The sequence below is a fragment of the Sinohyriopsis cumingii genome, unplaced genomic scaffold (assembly GCF_028554795.1).
Source record: "Sinohyriopsis cumingii isolate HCF-2022 unplaced genomic scaffold, ASM2855479v2 utg000624l, whole genome shotgun sequence".
In the NCBI taxonomy this organism is placed as follows: domain Eukaryota; kingdom Metazoa; phylum Mollusca; class Bivalvia; order Unionida; family Unionidae; genus Sinohyriopsis; species Sinohyriopsis cumingii.
Window position 1 is genome coordinate 1,885,185 of NW_028315919.1, and position 21,754 is coordinate 1,906,938.

At 34.8% G+C, this 21,754-nt stretch overlaps 1 protein-coding gene across 1 annotated transcript in view; it reads right to left on the reverse strand.

Moving 5' to 3' along the window:
• Positions 1–826, reverse strand: part of LOC149773600 (transmembrane protein 50B-like) — a 33,032-nt gene extending 32,206 nt beyond the window's left edge. Inside the window, exon 1 of the mRNA XM_089946292.1 lies at positions 532–826. Within this exon, the coding sequence (XP_089802418.1) occupies positions 532–630 (99 nt within the window). The 5' untranslated portion in view covers positions 631–826. The remainder of the gene's footprint in view (positions 1–531) is intronic.
• Positions 827–21,754: the final 20,928 nt, after the last annotated feature.

The following is a 21,754-nucleotide window of genomic DNA, read 5'->3' on the forward strand; positions in this document are numbered from 1 at the left end:
AGGCCGACATATCGTGAGTCAGGAGAACAGGGGAGTGGTATCCACTATGTCCAAAATTAATATTATTTTGAACAGAATATTCTGGTGACAACTGCATCTTTTCAGATGGTAAGCATTGCTGTATTTTATTTTTGTCAATCGCACAAATTCGGTATAAGTTTTGCTTCAATACTGGAAATGAAAACCTTAGGAGAGCAGAAATACCCGACTGCAGTGTATATATATATATATATATATATATATATATATATATATATATATATATATATATATATATATATATGTGTGTGTGTGAACTCTAAGACTCGATTCAAAGCTTTGGTGACAAGTAACTGAGATTCGCTTGATAATATCACATCAGCTTTTTCCTTTAGTTTTTATATCTATTATAACGTTACCTTTCTTAATTTTCTAGATGGTTTACTCAGTGTAAGTTTATGGTCAATAAGGAAAGAAGGAACGAAATCAACGAAGTAGAAATTAAAGGTTTTAAAAACGAACCTCAATGTCCAGACCTATGATTCTACATACCAACACTCCTGCTACAACCGATGCAACGAAGTTTCTCCTCTCGCCGAGTTCTATGCATTCACAACGGGGCCACTGGCAGTTGTCAAGAAATCCAGACATCGTAATAGATTATCGAAAACAGGGAGACGATTAGTTAACTATTAATACGATATTACATCAGCCAGTAAACGTCTGCAAATATTCTAATTTACCTTTTGAAATTACAACATTCTTTACATATAATAATAAATTACTATATGCAGCATTAGACGTTATATAATGTCACACATCTATGTGACATTTCTTCTAACAACAAAATTATTTCGACTTCCGATGCAAAGCGACATCTATCAGCATGTATCTAATTGAAAAACTATCGGGTCTTTCCGCCAAATTATCGGATTTAATTGGAAAGCAAGATTGGGACATCGCTAGGTAACTTCCGACAGGTCATGATATAATATCGCTAGTAGTATAGGAATACATATAAACTGTAAGTATTTTGTGAGCGCAGCACATGTGTTGCGACAGCAAAGACCGCTAAGATAACTTCGTCCCCTTCCGCCGCAATAGTGTGCCACTTGAACGAAAGTAGTTCAAGAACATAGTTCTCAATGGCTGCGAATCGTATCAGAGGTTTCTTTCCTGACTTGACGGAAAATGCCGAAGATGTTCTGTTTGAGAACAGCAACGATCGATCCAAGAACTCTGTGTTTCGGTCTTGTCTTTATTTGCTTGAAGGAAAGGACCGAATAAGTTCTGACGGACAAAGTTCTTTTTCAGTGCCGTTTTCATCTCTCATTTGGTGCTGATGCAAAAGTTAGATTTAGGCATTCTTAGTGCTGATTTAAAGTAATCGTTTGTTCTTTAGAATTTGAGCATTATAGTGTGGTTATCCATGCGAATTTCGGCGACAGTGCACAGTGAGTAATGAGGCAATATCTGCTGACCTGGAAATAAACTATGTGACCCAATACATAGTGCACTATGACAACAATGTCACCATGAATTCATCTTGAAAGTTAGTTTAGGATAAGCTATGATTTATGGAAAGTTCAGAACTGCGAAACAAGTGTTGAGATTATATAGCAAAATTAATTATATGGTTCCGGGCTATCTGATTGGGTATATGAAGTACTCGCCCTGGGAGAAATCGCCAGAGTGGTTGGAGAAGTCGCCCCAAATGGTTGGATAAGTCACCCCAAATTTTGTCACCCAGAAAACCTATTTAATATTTATCTTTGAAATAAATAAGTTATTTAAAAGATAGAAATGTATACTTTAGAGCCATGCTGTTAGCAACAAAGATGTCGCCACATGGTGGTTACCGCATTATTTGATCGCATTTTGAATTCAGTTGCCTAATTGAGATCATAATTCATCGTGATTAACATTCGCATTGAAATTCATATATACCACCCCACACACGTCGTTTTCCATTGCAAGTGTTTACTTAATCCCTGTATATGTCCGGCTATTATTACCGATCATTGCGGAATCGCTGTTTGCTGTTGTTGATGCTTTTCAGTACTGTCACCTTTTTCAGGCGTTATAGCAGACTTGTTTGTCTGAAAGTTACCAAACTCGAGATGATATAGTTATCTGTGTGGTGTCCAAGATGGTAAGAAATTCATGTAGCCCCGATTGTTACATCATATAAAAGGTTAATTTATAGTTTCCTAATTTCCCTCATAAGTTTTGTCTCAATCCATCAAAGAGCAGACCGTTCCTTGTAACTGTTTATTTAACTATTTATTTTCAGTGAAAGCCATTATTTTCAGTGGAATGTAATCTTTGTCTCTTATCTTAGTAATATCTAAATGGTATCAGCGAGTACCCTTTTTAACAGAAACCAACCTAAAATACGTCTTGATTATATAATGGATTCACTCCGTCTGTTCTAGTTTATATGCTGCACCTTTATCCAGATTTGCTGAAATCCTACTTTTCATCGGACATCCACTAAAACAACAGGAACTCTTGTTTAAAAATAAATATTATTGGTATCAGAGGTTCATTTACGGTAGTGTTTAGAATTGATTCGATTACATACAAAAAGCACGAGTCATCATTGTTCTTAACTCTGATATAAACATTTTTGTTCTTAACCCTTTTTGACGAAATCTATGTAAGTCCCGTGCGCAACTTATTTAAATTCATTGATGTTCAGATAAATGTAATTAATTTTATCAAACGTACTATTAAGTAGTCACATTTATTTTTGAGTAAGTAGAGGGTTCAAATCGTCAATTAGATTGTTGAATACCTTTTCCTTGATTGAAATGTTCAGCGCGTATCCGAATACATTTATTTATTTATTTATTTATTTATTTATTTATTTATTTATTTATTTTCATTCTCTTAGACGATCCTACGCTTGGTACTGAATAATATGGGAAATATTGCCGTTGTTTTCCATCAGTTCTTATCTCTGACAGTTATACGGCAAAACTGTTTCAGTGATGGTAGCAAAAAGTATTAGTTTTTAAATCTTTAATTGATATCGTTGTTGGACTCTGATATTTATATTGTAAAATTACATTAACTTGGATACTGGAACGATCCTCAATTTTTGTAACTCTTTTTTTCATCTTTGAAAAGTAAGAAATTACCTACCAAACGACATAACGTTAAATACATGCTTACGCTTTGTCATTCAATGTTTCCTACATCATTTTATTATGCACCTTTAATTTTGTATTTAACTGCATCGTCTGAATATGCATTTTTCTTTCCACACTTACGTTCAAGACTCTTTTCCACTCGTAAAATAAACCCTTTCTTCCCATTCTGCATTCATCTTGTTTGTGTAATGTTGATAATACAAAAATATGTCATTTATAATTGAAAGTCTGTGTGGTCATATAAACTCGTTAGATTTCTTATAACAGCACATACTGGGACACCACTAGAAATTTTTTAAACAAGTGTTACTGTTAACTTTATTGACTGATACATCTGTTAGACTAACATTATTCATTAATGCGGTAATTACTCTCAGACTCGGACCAGGCTGATTCGGTACAAATTACTGACTGATTATGCCCAGATTTCTGGCTGATTCGGCCCAACTTCCAAGCTGATTCGGACCATGTGAAATATTATTCAGTTTAGTTCAGGATTTAAATGTGACTTTTAAATTTGCTTTTAAAGATGATCTTCTCATTATGTCCCAAGTAAGTCGAGTAGTTGAAATATGCATTTAAGATAGCAAAATCCCGTTATTACGCGTGATTATGGTGTTGTTATATATAATAAAAGAACGTTATCCTGTTTATTTTGCATCGGCAATTTAGTAGTGAAATATTTTTTAAACTTCTTGTTCAACTTTAAATAGTTTGTTCATTTAGAGAGACGATACTATAACCCTCGGCTTACTGACGATCAGCACAAATTCAGTCGATTTTGGGTTATAGAGGTCCATGCCATAAAATCATCTCAGGATGACTTTGGTTATTAGGTTAGAACCCTTTCATATATAAAACTCCAAACGTTACATCAAGCTTATACCCGCTCTATTTTTCCCCAACTAAAATGCATTTAATGATTTGAAGAGCAGAGTAAAAATGGACAGAGAACACTTCTTTTTCGTTAAGTAAAGAAGCGGAGTTGATCAAATGGAAAAGTTGCACATTTTATGGATTTAATACATTATTAGGTTGAAGAAAAACAACAATAAGTAAAGCCGTAACAACCACTTGGCGACATCTCAGAATTAGCATCTATGATCCTTGGAGCGACTTCTACAGGCGCAGTGGGGTGACTTCTCTTGACACCTGGGATGAGTTCTCCCAGGGCGACTTCTCTATGGGGCTAGTTCTCCATGGGACGAGTTCTCCATAATTCATCTGATTTTATAGTATTTTTGCTTGTAATAGAGTAAATAACGTGTTATTAAAATTATTATTCCACTTTTCCATGCAACGTGAACGCTTTTACTAAAGAACCACATGTTTGATGCAAGTCTGATACTGAACTGAGTAAAAATCATAAAAATATTATGTTCTTGTACATGGTTCCTTAGACATGTTATAATCACACACAAGATTAGCAATTGGAAAAATAGGACTTGCATATATAACCCTTGATTTACCAGTGGTATTCGCGTTTATAGTGAAACTTTTCAGTATGCTATGTGTCATAATGTCCCTTTACAATGAGCTATCACACATACTTATGAGTTAGCTAAGGAAGGAGTTCAGACAGGAAATGTCCAAATTTTATGATTTTAATCTGGTGGGACATTGTTACGCTTGCCCATATCACCAGTCATGTTTTTTTTTTTTTTACTGAGTGGCTTAATTTATACACTGTCAAGCCAAAGTAAAGACATCAACTGTAACATTGCTTGATCGGAGGAAAAGATCACAATCTGACATTCTATGTCTCTTAAGTTCTTAGAGGACTGACTCGTAAAGATGTATGATAGCCTATTGAATGTCAATCTTTCTCCACATCAAAATGACTAAAAATTTTCTAAAAATGCCACTGTACATGTAAACACCATTAACTGTGAAACTGCAACGTAATATGTTCATAATATTTACCCAGCTTAGTATCAAGCTTACATCAGCTACCTGTGTAGACAAAATGGAGTCTGTAACTTTGCAACACGTTCTAGGCTGATAACAGGCATATTAGGCACAAGTTGTTTGCAAGTGACGTACGCCAAATGTTGAACGATGTCGAAGTTTGGGTATTGTTTAGGTCAGTAAATGCACTCTATTTTTGTCTCAAGGCGCGATTCTGCATCTACCCGGTCCAGGAAAGAGTAGATAGAATTGTTTTAATAGGCCTAACCAAATTGTATCTGGTCAAGACGAGTGGACGAGTGCTTTTCCTGAAACGTGTGTGTCTGCGTCTGTATTTTCTTCATTAAAATGTAACCACCCTTCTGTCACAAACAGACACTTTCCAGTGTAAAGAAAAAGCCCCAACTGAAAAAAACCTCCATAAACAAAGGTTATATAGTAACTCCAGACGCAAGACAGATTCCTGGATAAGGATCACTTGACCACATTCTAGAATGATTTAGAAGGTATGTACAAGTCTAATGGCACTTAGTCCAGTACAGCGTCGATTTTACCATTATCATTCACATATTAAAAATTAATTAAAAAAAGAAGTTGTTTACTTGACCCTCAATCAAGGCCAGGAACTAGGTCAAAAATAGAAACATTGTTTCTATTATTAGGCGTCCACTAAAAGAGTCAGGTCGGACTGAATTTTCTGTAAAATATAAAATTCCTAGTAAACAAAATTACATTACATTGACATGTAATCAAAACTGTATAAAAAAAATTAAACTTACAAACAATTAAATTAAATCAAATATATTCATGAGATATTGAAAAGTACTTGGCGGCCCTTTCATTCCAAACGGCATTACTTTATATTGATAAAGGCCAGCTGGAGTCACAAATGAAGAAACTCCGTTTGCTATTTCCGTTAGTGGAATTTGCCAAAATCCTTTCAGTGGATCAAATTTAGTGACATACTTGGCATTTCCGATCTTATCAATACAGTCGTCGATTTTTGGTAAAGGAAATGAGTTTTTATCACACTATTCACCTTCCAATAATCAGTGCACATACAGAAAGTTTTATCTGGTTTTGGAACAAGTGTGCCTGGTGAACTCCATCCACTTTTACTGGGCTCTATAAAATCATTTTCCAGCAAATATTGAATTTCTTTTTTCAAGTATTCCTGTTTGAGAGGGTTCATTATGTTCATTATGTACGGGTGTTGTTTCACAGGTTTGGAATTTACAATTTCAACATCATGGGAATTTTTTTTGTTCTTGTAGGAACATCTGGAAATACGTGCTCATGTTCAAATAATAACTGTTTAAGTTCATTTCTTTCTTGCCCTTGCAAATTTGAAAGTTTCTGGCCCTGATCTTTCAAAATTTCTGAATTTCAAAGATTCGTCACTCCAATATCGTAGAATTTGATGATATTCCTTTACTTAAATCTTCACTGAGTGGGACAGGTACAACTAAATTGACTACATGTTTAACTCTGCTATCTCTTTCAATATACTTGTACTCCTATAATTTATTTAGATCCCAGGAGAACTAATATTATAATTTAACTCGTTCATTTTCTTCTTAACTTTGTAACGGCCGTAATATCTAATCTGAAGAAAATTGTGAAGAATGAGCAAGAGAGACAGAACTCTATTACCTGACTCAAAAGTTATCTCCATTGTAGTTCTGTCAAACCATAATTTCACTTTTAACTTGAACTGCTGAATGCCAAATTCAAGCATCATAGGCTGGAAAGTTCTAGACCTAAAATTTGACCCATGACCCGATTTGATAGATTTGGGAAGGCCAAATAGAGTTTTAAAAAAAACTTTTACTATTGTTTTAGATTTAATATTCCTCAAAGGACTTGCCCCTGGAAACCTTGTTGATGCACACATAATGGTCAACATGTATTGGTTACCTGACTTGGTCTAAGGTAAGGGACCAACACAATCGACCATAATTCTATTAAATGGTTCGTCAAAAGAAGGAATATGTTGTAGATGAGCCTTGGGTATCTTCTGATTGGGTTTTCCTACCATTTTACAAGTATGACAAGATCTACAGTACTTACCAACATCACTTTTGATTTTTGGCCAATAAAAGTGAGTCAAGATCTTGTGATAAGTCTTATTAATCCCTAAATGACCAGCCAACGGAGTTTCATGGGCCAGACTAAGTCTTTCCTGTCTGTAAGGTTTTGGAGCTACAATTTAATAGTTCACTGACCATTCGTCACCAGCTGGTACCTCGGGAGTCTCCATTTTCTCATAAGAATTCCATTTTTAATGAAATAACTGACAAGAACTTCAATGGCTTCAGTTTCACTAATAACCTTTTTGAAACAAACAGGAGATCTCTGGATCTTTTTCCTGTTCGACTACAAGTGATTGTCGTTATCACCCTGATTAGAATAAAGAGAATGAGTAGTTAAAAGAGGATCACTGTGATAAATACCCTTTGATTGATCCAAACAAGGAGTGCAAGTGACCTCGTCGAAAGCCTGACCAGTACATGTGTCAGATAAAGGAATAATTTCCTTATCAATATCATTCACAGGAGCATTTTTTGCCAAAGCTCTGGTAACTGCACAAGCTAGGAATAAATCAGGGAATTCTTTTTAATCTGATTGACTTTCTGATCCAAACAAGGTTTGTCAGTTACAAGTGGATTAACCACAACCTTGTCTCCAGCTAGGTTGTTGCCTAGTAGTAAATGATACCCTCAACGTGTAAAATAAACACTGTGTCGACTGTCACGGGTCCTGAGACAAAGTCGGATGACAAATTTACACAATGGTGAGGAACATTAACAAAAAAGCCGCACTCTACATGACCATGATCTTGACCTCTTAGAAATAAGAGCATTTGGAATAGGTCTGTCTTGAGTCTGATGCCTATTTTTCAATTTGTAGCAATCAGCAATAACAGGTTCTTTCTTCTTGCAACAGGTTCACGTAGGAAGAGACAATGATCTCGAGTCAAGCTTATCTGAAGCTTGATTTTTGAAAGTTGTGCCAGTTTGAGATTTAGAAGTACTTGTATTATACTGAAATACTTTTCTGCCAGAAGACTGTTGAGTGAAAGTCTTATTTACAAAAGGAACTTTAAGAGTTAAAGAATACTCATTAGCAGCATGAGCAGCATTTTCCACGGTTTCAATTTGATGCTCATCAAGAGAAGTCTTAATATCACTATGGACATAGTTCTTGAACTCTTCAAGTAATACGAGTTGTTTCAGACTTTCATAATCTTGTTCAACTTTCTTGGCTAAGCACCATTTATCAAATAACTGCTTTTTTCTCTTGCAAATTCGACATGAGTTTCTCAAGCTTCTATTTTTAATAGTTTCTGAATTTTTGTCGATAAGCTTCGGGGACTAACTCATAGCCCCTTAAGATGCATTCCTTAACCGTATCATAGTCACCACTTTAGTGAACTGACAGTGAATGGTAAATATCATTAAAATTTCAACAGAAAAAGTTTCTGAAATATTTTAGCCAAAATTAAAAAATCCCCGACGAGCCCCCAATTCTTATGTTATGTGTTTAAGCTCTAACAGCAACACAAGAAAGAGTGAAAACAACAAGCTTTGAAAAATTTAACAAATAATTTGTTTCCCTGGAAAAACACTGTAAAAATGAATAAATAAGAACTTACATTTTTAGAATTAAATCCAAAAATAATTGAAGAACAATTCACAAATTAAATTTTAGAAGTCCTAGCAATGAAATGTTCGAATGAATTCGAGTCCCGACGAAAAATCCGATGGAAGACATTGACATATATTGTAGCCTTTATGGTGCAGTAGCATCCACAGTTCTTTGTTGATTGACAAACAATAATATTCTGGTGTTTGAATTTCCAAATAAAATTTAGAGAAATGTGTTTGTCCAAGAATTCTGTATGAGCACTCAAATATTTCCAGGAAACGGACACTTTCCAGTGTAAAGTAAAAGCCCCAACTGAAAAAAAATCTCTATAAACAAAGGTTATACAGTAACTCAAAATACAATACAGATTCCTGGATGAGGGTCACGTGACCACATTCTAGAATGATTTAAAAGTTATATACAAGTCTAATGGCATGTAGTCTAGCACAGCATCAATTTTACCATTATCATTCACACATTAAAAATGAATTAAGAAAAGAAGTTGTTTACTTGACCCTCAATCAAGGCCATAAACTAGGTCAAAAACAGAAACAGTGTTTCTCTTATTAGGTGACCACGAAAAGAGTTGGGTCAAACTGAATTTTCTGTAAAATATCAAATTCCTATTAAACAAAATTACATTACATTGACATGTAATGAAAAAAAATTCAAACTTACAAACACTTAAATTAAAAGAAATATAAATGAAATTAAATATATATAACAACATATACAGTATGACCCTGCTATAACATGGTAGTTGGGAGATATAGAACCCGACCGCATTATAGACCAAACAGTGTTTTAAGCAGCTAGGTCAGTTAGCTAAAGAAAATGTACCTAAAAGAAATTGGGGGGGGGGGGGGGTATTAAATGCGGGTGGTAAAGGACGTGCTTCACCGGCACAGTTACCATCTTAAATTGATGCATATTAAATGAGAAATACACATGTAATGAAAACAGAGAAGACATATATAATAGTTTACTTTATTTACAGAACCACGATTTGGTACATATACGTGAATCCTGTTTATATATAAATGTCTAATGTATAGCATGAATAGAGTATCAACACTGTGTACTCATCCGCGAACCTCATCATATACATTGAATCCACAATAGAATTGATTCCATCGAAAATATGCACACACACAGAGCTTTAAAATATTCAACAATTCTGTATCATATTGGTCTGAATTCAGTGGAAAAACATAGCACAATCGTGTAACGAATGATGAAGCACATTTACTTTTCAGTACGTTCCAAGTCAGTAAAAGTTAGTTTGCGTTTTAAGCCACCATTGGTAGCGTTCGTAAGGATAAACTTTTTCTCTACGAAAAGGAAACTTTCACAGCAGAGTTAATGTATTCCAGTCACATTGGAAAATGCAAAAATCCATCAGATTCCATCACTTTTGTTTAAGTTTGGTACTGACTTCCTTTGAAGAAAAGTTCTTTGTTGTTATTGAAAGATTGTAGTTGGCTTTTTTTTATGAAGGGTGCATGCGTTATTAAAGTCTCCGCTAAAGGACAGATTTGGAGAACTAAACAAATGCCCATTTCTTATTGTGGCGGCAACATCAAATAATTTTATTGCATGATTGTGATTGGTATTTTTTTCATTTGCCGAGTACGTTTTCATAACAATCGGTGCTTCAAAGTTAATCTGGTTCCTTTGAAATTTCAGCAAACTATTTTATCTAGGTACATTTTTAAATAGGAATTGGCCGTCTTTTGGACTATTCTAGTTACTGTCCCTCCATGAATAATGAATAAACCAATAAGTAAGCTGTATTGGTTTTTTATATAGATTTTGTGGTAGCAGCGTGATGCTGCCTTCCACTCATGTGTCTGAAAATTAACAAAGGGTCAATGGACAATAGGGACGCAGGTGTTCTGATGACAGGGATTATTACAGAAAATGTGAGTGTTCTGAAGGATTTAATTCTGAGTGAAAAGAAGAGGAATTTTACTTACCATCCACATACAAATGCCAGTCTTTGTAATATATTAATTACTTGCACGCAGCCGAAAATCTGATGAAAGATAGATTACGAGACAATGCCTCGTCCGGTTGATCTCCGTTACCAGAAATGTCAACAACAAAAAAAGCGGATATTTCACAACATACAGAACTCATGCTAGATGTCAAGATAAGCGGATTATGATATAACAATGCACTGTTTAGATGGTTTGTTACTATGGACAAAGAATTTGTTTATGTAACAATAGATACAATTTAGTGCATTTTATATCCAGTTTGCGGCTTGCTTTCGTGGGGCCTCTGAATTTCTGCACTCCAAACCAATGGTTGTATATAAAAGTTTAAACAGCCAACAATGTCGCCAATAAAGAAAAACAATCAAAGTTTGCGATATTGGCGAAGACCTACGCAATCCCAGAATAAACTTTTTATGCATTATTGTTCGTACTTTTAAGAAGAAAAAACTCCTTTTTCGTGTTGAGAAAATTACATATAAAATTTCAGAAGCCAAGCCACAATCATCTTGTATTAATCATACATGATCTCTTGTCCAAAATGATAATAAACTTTTCATGTTTTTTGGGGTACTTTTTAAGAAAGATTTTTTTTTTTTGCACAAGAAAAATACATGTATATGAAATGTCGGGAGCCACACCACGACCATGTTATATCTGAATTTGTGTTATAATGGAGTGCGCTATAGCAAGGTCACACTATATATATATATATATATATATATATATATATATATATATATATATATATATCGATCTCCCTCGATAACTCGCGCCCGGATAAATCGCGATCCCGCTTATAACGCGGTGTCCGTCTTGGCTCCCGATTTTTTCCAGAGAAAATGTATTTAAAATGTCTTTAAAATATGCTGAACATGAAAAAATTACGATAAGAATTGATAAATTAAACCTTGATACATTGCTCGTTTTATCATCGAAAATGGTGATTAATGCCCGTAAAAATATAATCCATATCTTGACATGTGCAAGTTCTAAAGAAGAATTAATTTCAGAGATCTCGAAAACGCTTAATTACGCGTGTTTGGACGCCAATTTTTGATCTGGGACGCAGAAAATCACTGAGGCGGAGTCCTCCATACGCATGTAATAGGTGCGCGAGAAAATTCAAAGATTTGCCGGTCCTGTTTCAGCCACCTGCTTTGTGGGAAAATGTGTTGATCAGTTAACTGTGCTGATATTTACAATGACAGAATTCAGCGACTGAAAGACTCTTTGATGTACTGTTGCCATAAGAGTACATTAAAAAAAAAAAAAGAACATGATGCAAGAGCTAGGCGGCTAGTTCAAAGGCTTTGACTAGCGGCCGAGTGAGAAAATGTACTGATATTTAGTGATTGACTTCAGAGGCAGAAAGACCAAGTTTTAAAATCCTAGCGAGACCTCTGTTTAAAGATATCATATATTATGTAAGTTTTTATGATAAATAGTTGTCAGTATACTGTAAATAAACAGTCTGGTGAAATAGCTATCAATGAAAACTTCTGGTAAATGCTAACAGGTGGCAACAGAGAATGAAATAAACACCAATTAAACGTCTTCCTGTGTGAAAGTCACGTTCTAATCCTTTAATTCCGTTTCAGTGTAAACATTATAATCACAACATATTATGTTCATTGAAAACATTTAAAGAGTCAATCGACCGTCACATCGAAACCCGTGAGTACTTCTGTGAGAACCTAATTACATGTACATGCCGGCTTTGTTTTGATCAACAACTTGGGGAAGTGTTTGTTGCATTAAAAAAAAATCGATTACAAGAGACCTCGGGTGCTGGATTAAGGGTCTTGGAGCTGCCTTTGACGTAAAGCAAAACAGTAACAGACAACGACGATGATAGTGACTTCGAATGTTTCAGTGAAACTGATGTCATTAATGCCGAGGTTGTTTGGGAGAAATTCGTACAGACTCATGATCCTGAGACGGGCGTTTCTCTTGATATGGAGGAGTGGATTTGTGCTGACAATGATTGCCCCACAGCCGAATACATCTCAGATGAAACTATAATTATTTCTATAGTGAACAAATTTGCAGCAGAAGACGACTCTAACTGGAGTAACACATGTGTTGAAAGTGATGCAGACGCAGATGTTGCACCCGTGGGGGTGGGCCCTCTGCACAGGAAGCAATCAAATATTTTGATATTGCTATAAGGTGGCTGGAGACCCAAAATGTTGACTACGTAAAGCTCATGCAGTTGAGAAATCTGAGGGATTTTGCTCGGCGGCAGAGAAACCAAGGAGTAACACACATTAAAAAAATAACTGATTTTTTCAAAAAGTGAATTGATATTTGTCAAGCGTGGCACAAACGGCAAGTATTAACTTGTTCTAATTTACGTTGTTTTAAATTTGTAGACCAATTAAATACGTCTGTACTGATTAACCCTTGTTTTTTTGTTTTCCATTTTACTTCTATCACATTTAAAAATATTTATCTATCTATCGTTCGATCGACACCGTTTCTCGGAAAGAGTCGATCATTTGTATATAAAAAAACGTCTAATTTGGATCAAACAATAAAACTAGAATGTATCCAATTCAACATAAAAGTTAGTGACGTAGTACACAATGTGTGAAGTGGTACACATGTTAAGCGAACGGAAACCACGTGGAATAATGTTTTCGATGATCGCCTCAATATACTGTAATTTATCCTGAAATTAATGTTGTCCAATGAGGAAATAATAAAGTACACCGTTATGAAGAGATATTTATTAACATTTAATCTCAGAACGATTATAAAGTGAGTATTCAACAGTATAATCTGCCAAACCCCCCCCCCCATTTCTCCGTTATGTCGTCAATCACTTTATTGGTTTTGTGCTTATTTTATAGGTCCCTCGATAACTCGCGCCTCACTTATAGTGCGGTCGATATTTCTGGACCCCGATGTGCGCGAGTTATCGAGGGAGTGGTGTATATATATTCATTACTATTATCAATTGCGGGACAAACCTGCTTAACATCAGTGCTTCCTCTCCTAATAACGTGAAAATTACATTCATTATCATAGATATAATTAAATTGTAAAGAATTAAGAATGTATTTTCAATTAACGTGCAAGCGATAATTACATATTAAACGAGTTGTAGGGATATGAAGATGTCATTGGCTTGTTGTTTTGCAGGTCCAGAACTCTGTCAGGAAAATGGAGAATTTTGAATGCTGAATCAAAATCAATATATGTTGGAACAGTTTGACAAATAGATTTAAAATCAAGAGGCTTCTTTTCCATGTGGATATATACATATTTTACAAACATATGGTTATTGGTGTATGCGTTTCTCAACATACAATCAATACCTGGTTTGGTTGGGCAGAGCCTGCTTCAGGTGATTTGCCTCACAGGCTTTTGGTTGGTAAAGTGGACATATGGCACTAAAATACTTAAAATAGCGGCGTACACAAGCAAATAACCATTCCATGAAACATATTGTATACAAAGACATGATTCGTTCATTGGCCCTGGATCATGCATTTCATGGAGTTTTAGCCTTACTTTCATCGTGAAAGTTTTACACAGGAAACCAAAATGGTTGAATCACAACACGGTTTGTCTTCAGACGTTTTCTGCCGGCAAATACTGGCTGCTGATAGCTACGATGACAATGAATTTCATGTATATCGGTCTGTTGGACATTGGAAAAATGTCACTGGAAATACCAGTGTGTGATTTTGAGCCCAAAAATTGATGTTGAGTGCGAGTCCGATGTACGTGTTGGATGGACAATATGCCGGTTATATTTATTAAATATACCCCATGTCTAAACAAGCAGACTATGGGAATGTTGGGCTTAAAACCCTAATACAGCATTATGGAAGAGATAAATCTTGCATAAGAGGCAGCAAAACACTGATTCAAGGATGTGAATCTTTGGCAGGGTTCATGTTAGTGAAAACTGACAGAGGTCTCGGAAACGCTTATAATCACGCGTATTTGGACGCCAATTTTTTTTTTTTTTTTTTTTAGGTGGGCGGTAAAATTCAAAGACTTGCCAGTCCTGCTTCAGTCACCTGCATAGTGGGAAAATGTGTTGATCAGTTAGCTGTGATGATATTTACAATGACAGAATTTAGTGGTTGAAAGCACCCCACCCCCCGTCGTCACCATTATAAGAGTACATCAAAAGAACATGCTGCAATAGCTAAGCGGCGAGATCAAAGGCTTTGACTGGCAGCTGGGTGGGAAAATCTACTAATATTTACAGTGCTTGAATTCAGAGGCAGAAATACCCAGAGATGTACATGTGGTCATTTATAACAGTACATCAAATAAACAACTTCAGCTTCCATTATTGTGTTCATTTCTGAGTGTAACGGAATAAGCAGTGCACGTGACCTCGGAATCATGACATGTTGAGACATAGATTTGAACGAGTATTTTGGGGTTCAACGGCAAACTGACGAAGATTGTGAGATTCAGGAGAGGGCTAAAGTTGCTAGAACTGATAGTTTGAAAGGGACATTAGCCAAGTGTAAGAAAGTGTGTGATGCCTAGCTTATAGACCAGCAAGTTGTTCTCCACCGGCCGCCAGTCAAACAAAAAAAAAAAAATAAGGTGGAGAACAACTTGCTGGTCTACCTAGCTTAGTGCTTTGAATAAGACCTTCTTTGGATCGAAAAAATTCAGACTCACTCTGATGAACAAGCAAGAGCTATGTCAGTGTTATAAAGAATGTAGAAATTAAACTCTGGCAACCAGTAGTTCTTATAATTGGCATAGTTTTTTGAGAGGGGACTTCAACTTTTCCTGATGGGACTCATATTTTTACCAAAATGGGAGCCATGGACTCTTAGTTTTAAAATCCTAACGAGACATCTGGTTCAACACTCTCCTTTTTTGGGACAGAGATATCCAAGAGAGAATACCCATGGGGCCATACATGTGAGATGTCGAAAATTGCACAACCATAAAGAACAGTAACTTGTTCAAGCTAGTTATGCATATGCGTTTCAGACAGCAGGCAATGAAAAGAGTTCACAGCACAGAATAATATTCGTACACAGAGGAGGAGGATCATATTAAATTCAGATATAATTAACAGATTAATGCTCATAGGGAACATCAGAGAATCCCCATACAACATAATTAAGTGTGTGTAGATCTCAAGTTTGCAGAACCACTGAGCGACAAAAGAATAAAAAGACAAACTTTTATATCATGCAGATGTATGACCAGATGATGTACATGCTCTCTAAGTGCAAAAGTTAAATGACATTAAACATAAGAGACTGACTGATCTGTGTAAACTTGAAGCAAGATGGATAAAATCTGTCCTGTTTGTGTTCGGTTCTTCCTATGTATATTTTAATCATGGTGGTATTTTCTGCAGACCTTTTGGCACTTAGTTCCAAGCCATCATTTGGTATTTGTATTGCAAAATGGATAACTAAAAAAGTTTATTATCCAGTACAATACATTTTTAAGCAGTATCATTAACTGATGATGAAACTGATGAAAAAATACTTGATGTCATTCTGATATATGGATTCTTTACTACACTACTAATCTGTTCATCAGGTTTTTTTTTTTTTTTAACCATCTTCTTTAGTCTTACTGGTACCAGTGCTTTTAATAAAATTGTAACTTCTATTTTCTTGCAATCTAAATATTTGTAATGATGTGTTATTGTCAAAAGGTGAAATGTGCTTAGTATTGTAAAATCTAAAACTATTAATTAGCAAGGGACTAAAGTAAAAAGTGGACAGAAATTATTGCCATATTACAGTGTTGTTAGAAACAACAGAATAGTCATACAAGATGTATTTTGCACAAAGTTGTAGAACTAGCGCTCGTATTGTCACCATATATTCTACTTAAATAATTATTATTTCTGTATATTCCTATCAGTATTTTCCCAGTGGTAGTAATTTTCTGATCTGATGTTGTTCATTTCTTGCGCAATTTTTACACATCAAGAATTCTCACCATATCATTAAAAAACAATGTAATCTGCACCAAACTGAGTTGTTTGAGAAGAAATTAATTTTTTTAACCCAAAAATTACTGAAGCTATGAGTTCTTGCATTAAAGTCTCACATTAAATAACATTTGAAGTAGCCACGATAGTAGTTTAGGATGCAACTGTACCAATTTCACCTTTGGTATATCCAGATCTTGAATGTGATGGAGGAACATAGCTCCAAAATAAACACATCAATTTAGAACCTGTTCATTTACTATGAATCATATATCCAAGTCCAACTGAATTGCTAGAAATTTTTGAATTCTTTTGACAACATAATAATTAGCTGTCAAATATGGAGTAAGCCTATAGTCTTTATGCCATCCCAACCAAGACCCCACCACAACCACATGACCATGCCCAATGACATCACAGTAATAATCGCTATACAACTAGAGATGACAACTCTTCGAGAATTTTGATTTCAGTAGAGCTGTAACAAAGTGGAACAGTAAGAAAGAGTGACAGATATTTAAGTGTTTGAGAGATATTTAACAATGGCTATTCCCACCACCACCACTTCCTCATTGGAGATCACACACACACAAAACTTAGAGTACATCCTGAAATCCTGGCAGCATCCCTGCAGAGGAGATAATATGACTATTCAGTTTTATTGGGCTCTGGTTATCCCATGGTATTTCTGTTACTTGAAAATTATCTTACAGTGTGTCCATTCAGCATGGTCGAAAAAGGCTTACAACCATTAAGAGTTGTTCAAGGACTCATTACTACGGTTGTGAAAGAATGAGAACCATACTATAAATCAGTGAAGATAAAATAGAGTATATATGTGTTTGACTGTCCCTGATTGGTTGATAATGAAAGAAAGATTTTAGTTTTAAAAAATTCTTTTGAGAGCTTGTCCTACTTGTAACTGAAAAAAGCGAGGGACATTGTTTTATTAACATAATTTCCATCCCTTTACAGACCCGAGTTTGGATGACTCATTATTGAAATCAGCAGCTGACTCTTTGGTGCAGTATTCAAAGCACACATTTCAAATTTGTATAAATCCAGAAAATGGTGCAGCTGTTATGTTTTTTTATCTTTACAAAAGCTGTCATCATAGATGTGTCTATACTGATATATATATTTGATCATGAGCACTCAAAATTTTAAGTTATTGAATTTTAATATCATGGTGTTTGCACAAATTTACAGTGGGAACTAAATTAGTGCAGAGTCCTGAACTCTTGAGTTTTGTGCAGAAATATGGAATCCAAGCAGAATACATCCAGAAATGTTGAGATTTTCAATCTTGGATTTAGTCTCCCCATTGTGTTTCATACTGATATGCATATTCACAGAACATTTGTAGAGTAGTAGGAAAAGTAAGTGAGAAATTTAGATACATATGATAAACAAGACAAACAGTATGTGGGGGGAGAAGATCATAAGAACAGGCTGGAATGGAGAAGTATAATAAAAACAATAATGAGTAGAAGTGTGCCTCTTTTTTTTATGTGTGCAACATTATTTTCTTAGCTTCAATAAGAAATTTCATCAAAAGGAAGACAATAAAAGGTGTACAGTTAACTAAACCAATATGAATTTAGCTACTTAAAAGATGTATCAAATTGATTTTAACCTTCTGGTCTGTTTCTGTCCATTCTGGTGATATGTCCACTGAATCAGTATGGTTGGAAAAAATATTTGGCAAATTTAAAAAATTAAAAATCTTTTGGCAGATTATGATTATACCCTACTTCTGCCTGAGAGATATGAATAATTTTATTTCTTGGTTTGTTGATTGTGGTTGTTGCTCAATTCAAATGCATCATTGAAAAACATTGAGGCATTCTCATACTTTGTTACAAATATTTATTACAGATGCATATAATCAGATATTGGTGAATATAGCTTGAATAAGTTATAACAGTTCTAGTTGGAACAATGAACATTGTTAAGAGAAAATTTAAGTGAGCTAAAATGTAAACTTTTCGGCAGTGTGGGATGCAGGATTGCTCAAGACTTTTCCATCTCATATGCTCACCATGAAAATTCCATTTGCACCAACTGATGATGACTTTTAGGTAACTGTCAGAAAGGCATACCCAATGAAATTCTAAGGTCAACAAAAATTACTAGTCAAAAGTTATAAACTCGTACAGCTGTGGCAAAAATGATTGACTAGTACCTTTGCTGCTGTTGCCGCAGTTGATTAGTTGGTTGATTCAGTGTGGTTTGATTTGGGTTTTTTTGGTGATTTTTTTTACAATATATTAGGTGGAGGAAGAACCCCGAAAGACGATATATGGCAGCCAGTTTTACTGCTGAAGAAAATCAAGTCCTTTTGAGACACCAAACACCACTTATGTAGAACCACTGACCTTCCATGAGTAACTGGCAACATTCTCATTAGCACAGTGGAGACAAGAAATCACATGACAAGCATCTTGTACCACTACCATGGAAGCCCCTCAGATCTGTATCACAAGACAAGCATCTTAAACCACTCTGCCATGAAAGCCCCTCAGGCCATAGGTATAAGTCTCATATGAAAGACTAGTGGGAGATAGAACCTGTGACAACTGGATTGAAAGTGCAGAATGTTACTGCTAGGCCATCAGTGATGATTATGATGCTGTTGACAATACAGTTAACTGCAATGACATTGATTTTATGAGTGCTCTGGGAAAAACGATTCCTTGACTTTTATCCATTTTTTAAAATCTATGATATAAAAATGTTTGACTTGCTATATTTTTTATAACTGCATATTAGTCCTGCAACAAGGCGTAAAAATAAGACATCGGTAACTGAAAAAGATGTTCTTACAAGAAATGATATAGTGTAAAAGTAGACAAATGATGCAACATCACTTCCACAGGCATCATTGGTTATTTTTCTGACAAATCATAAGTTTACTAAAACATTTATTGGAAAAAATAATAACAATGAATCATAGAATCTGACCACACATTTAAAGCAATACAAGATTGAACTATTATTCTAATCAAAAGCAGCATGCCTGAGAAAAGATAGCAAGACATATTGATCACTTTAGGAAACACAGAGTTTAGTAAGGATACAAATTCATGATTTCTGCATTAGAATAGAAATATCTATTATAAAATCTGTATTCATGGATGTTAAATTAGTAGGTATTAAGGGACTGATCAATGACATCTACAAATAATAAGCCACCATGAAAATCTGTGATTTCACAGTATCAGAGACATACTTGGCTGACAGACAAACAAAGAAAAGGACAAAAGACTGATTATACTGAATGAATACAAATAAAAATATGCAGTAGATTATATGATGTATATGAATTCAGTAGATTACCTACAGCCAGCTGTCATTTAAATCGCTTCTATCCCCAACCCAATATTAAAATCGCTTCTACCGCCCACTAACCCATAGCCAGAAATTATGTTAAAAAAATATACTTCTGTAGGGGGCAGTGTTTCTCAATTAAAACACATCTGATGGCAGATCATAAATTTTTTAAATTGCTTCTGTTGTGGGTTGGTTGAATTTGAAAGTGCCTTCCACCCGGGGGGTATATGTTTTACTGGAACAGCCCTTACTGCCTTCTTAGCAAATCAGTCATGTTTTTAATATTGTTCACATTATGATCAAGAGCAGAAGGATTTTCTAATTATTTGGCTTTGACTGTCCAAATTCCACCAAATATAGGCAAAACAGCCTTTTTGTTTTCAGTGAAGTGTTAAGATTGAACACTGAAAGTCAATAAAAATTTGGACGTATAGACTGTGCTTATACTTTTCTTGAATATTAATATATGGTCTTTACATTTCAAATATAAAAAAGTATTTGGGTCTATTACACTGAATTTGTTTATACAACATAGCTTGATTACTATCATAATAGTAAGAATAAAAAATGCACCTATACTATTAAGATATTATGGCTGAGTTTATACCACAAATTCAAAATATGAATGGCTGTGTTCAAGTTCAAATGAAGTAAAAGAGCACTGAAGAATGAAACAATTCATAAAAATCAGGGAGATAAAAGTAGCATAATCAGTCTTGTGCATATTCACACACACATATATACACACACACTAAAAAGTTTATCAAGGAAAAACCCAAGAACATCACCTATAAATATTTTCCAGTTCTTGCAAGCTTTAAATATGTGTAAATTACTGAATATAGTCATGGATTTATTGTTCTGCATCATGGAAGTAAGCAGATTTTATAGTGAATGCTTTAAGTTTATATATAATAAAAAAATTTTTTTTAACAATCTTTAAATTCCAGGTGTGTTCTTTTTTTAAAGTCTATTGTTTATTCTTAAAAATGATGTACATCAAGCCATTACTCAACAAAAGGAATTTGCAATGAAGTACATCAAGCCATTACTCAACAAAAGGAATTCGCAATGATGTACATCAAGCCATTACTCAACAAAAGGAATTTGCAATGAAGTACATCAAGCCATTACTCAACAAAAGGAATTTGCAATGATGTACATAAACCCATCAACTCAACAAAAGGAATTTGCAATGATGTACATCAACCCGTCAACTCAACAAAAGGAATTTGCAATGATGTCCATCAAGCCATTACTCAACAAAAGGAATTTGCAATGAAGTACATCAAGCCATTACTCAACAAAAGGAATTTGCAATGATGTACATCAACCCATCAACTCAACAAAAGGAATTTGCAATGATGTACATCAAGCCATTACTCAACAAAAGGAATTTGCAATGAAGTACATCAAGTCATCAACACAACAAAAGGAATTTGCAATTAAGTACATCAAGTCATCAACTCAACAAAAGGAATTTGCAATGATGTCCATCAAGCCATTACTCAACAAAAGGAATTTGCAATGAAGTACATCAAGCCATTACTCAACAAAAGGAATTTGCAATGATGTACATCAACCCATCAACTCAACAAAAGGAATTTGCAATGATGTACATCAACCCATCAACTCAACAAAAGGAATTTGCAATGATGTACATCAAGCCATTACTCAACAAAAGGAATTTGCAATGAAGTACATCAAGCCATTACTCAACAAAAGGAATTTGCAATGATGTACATCAAGCCATCAACTCAACAAAACGAATTTGCAATGAAGTACATCAAGTC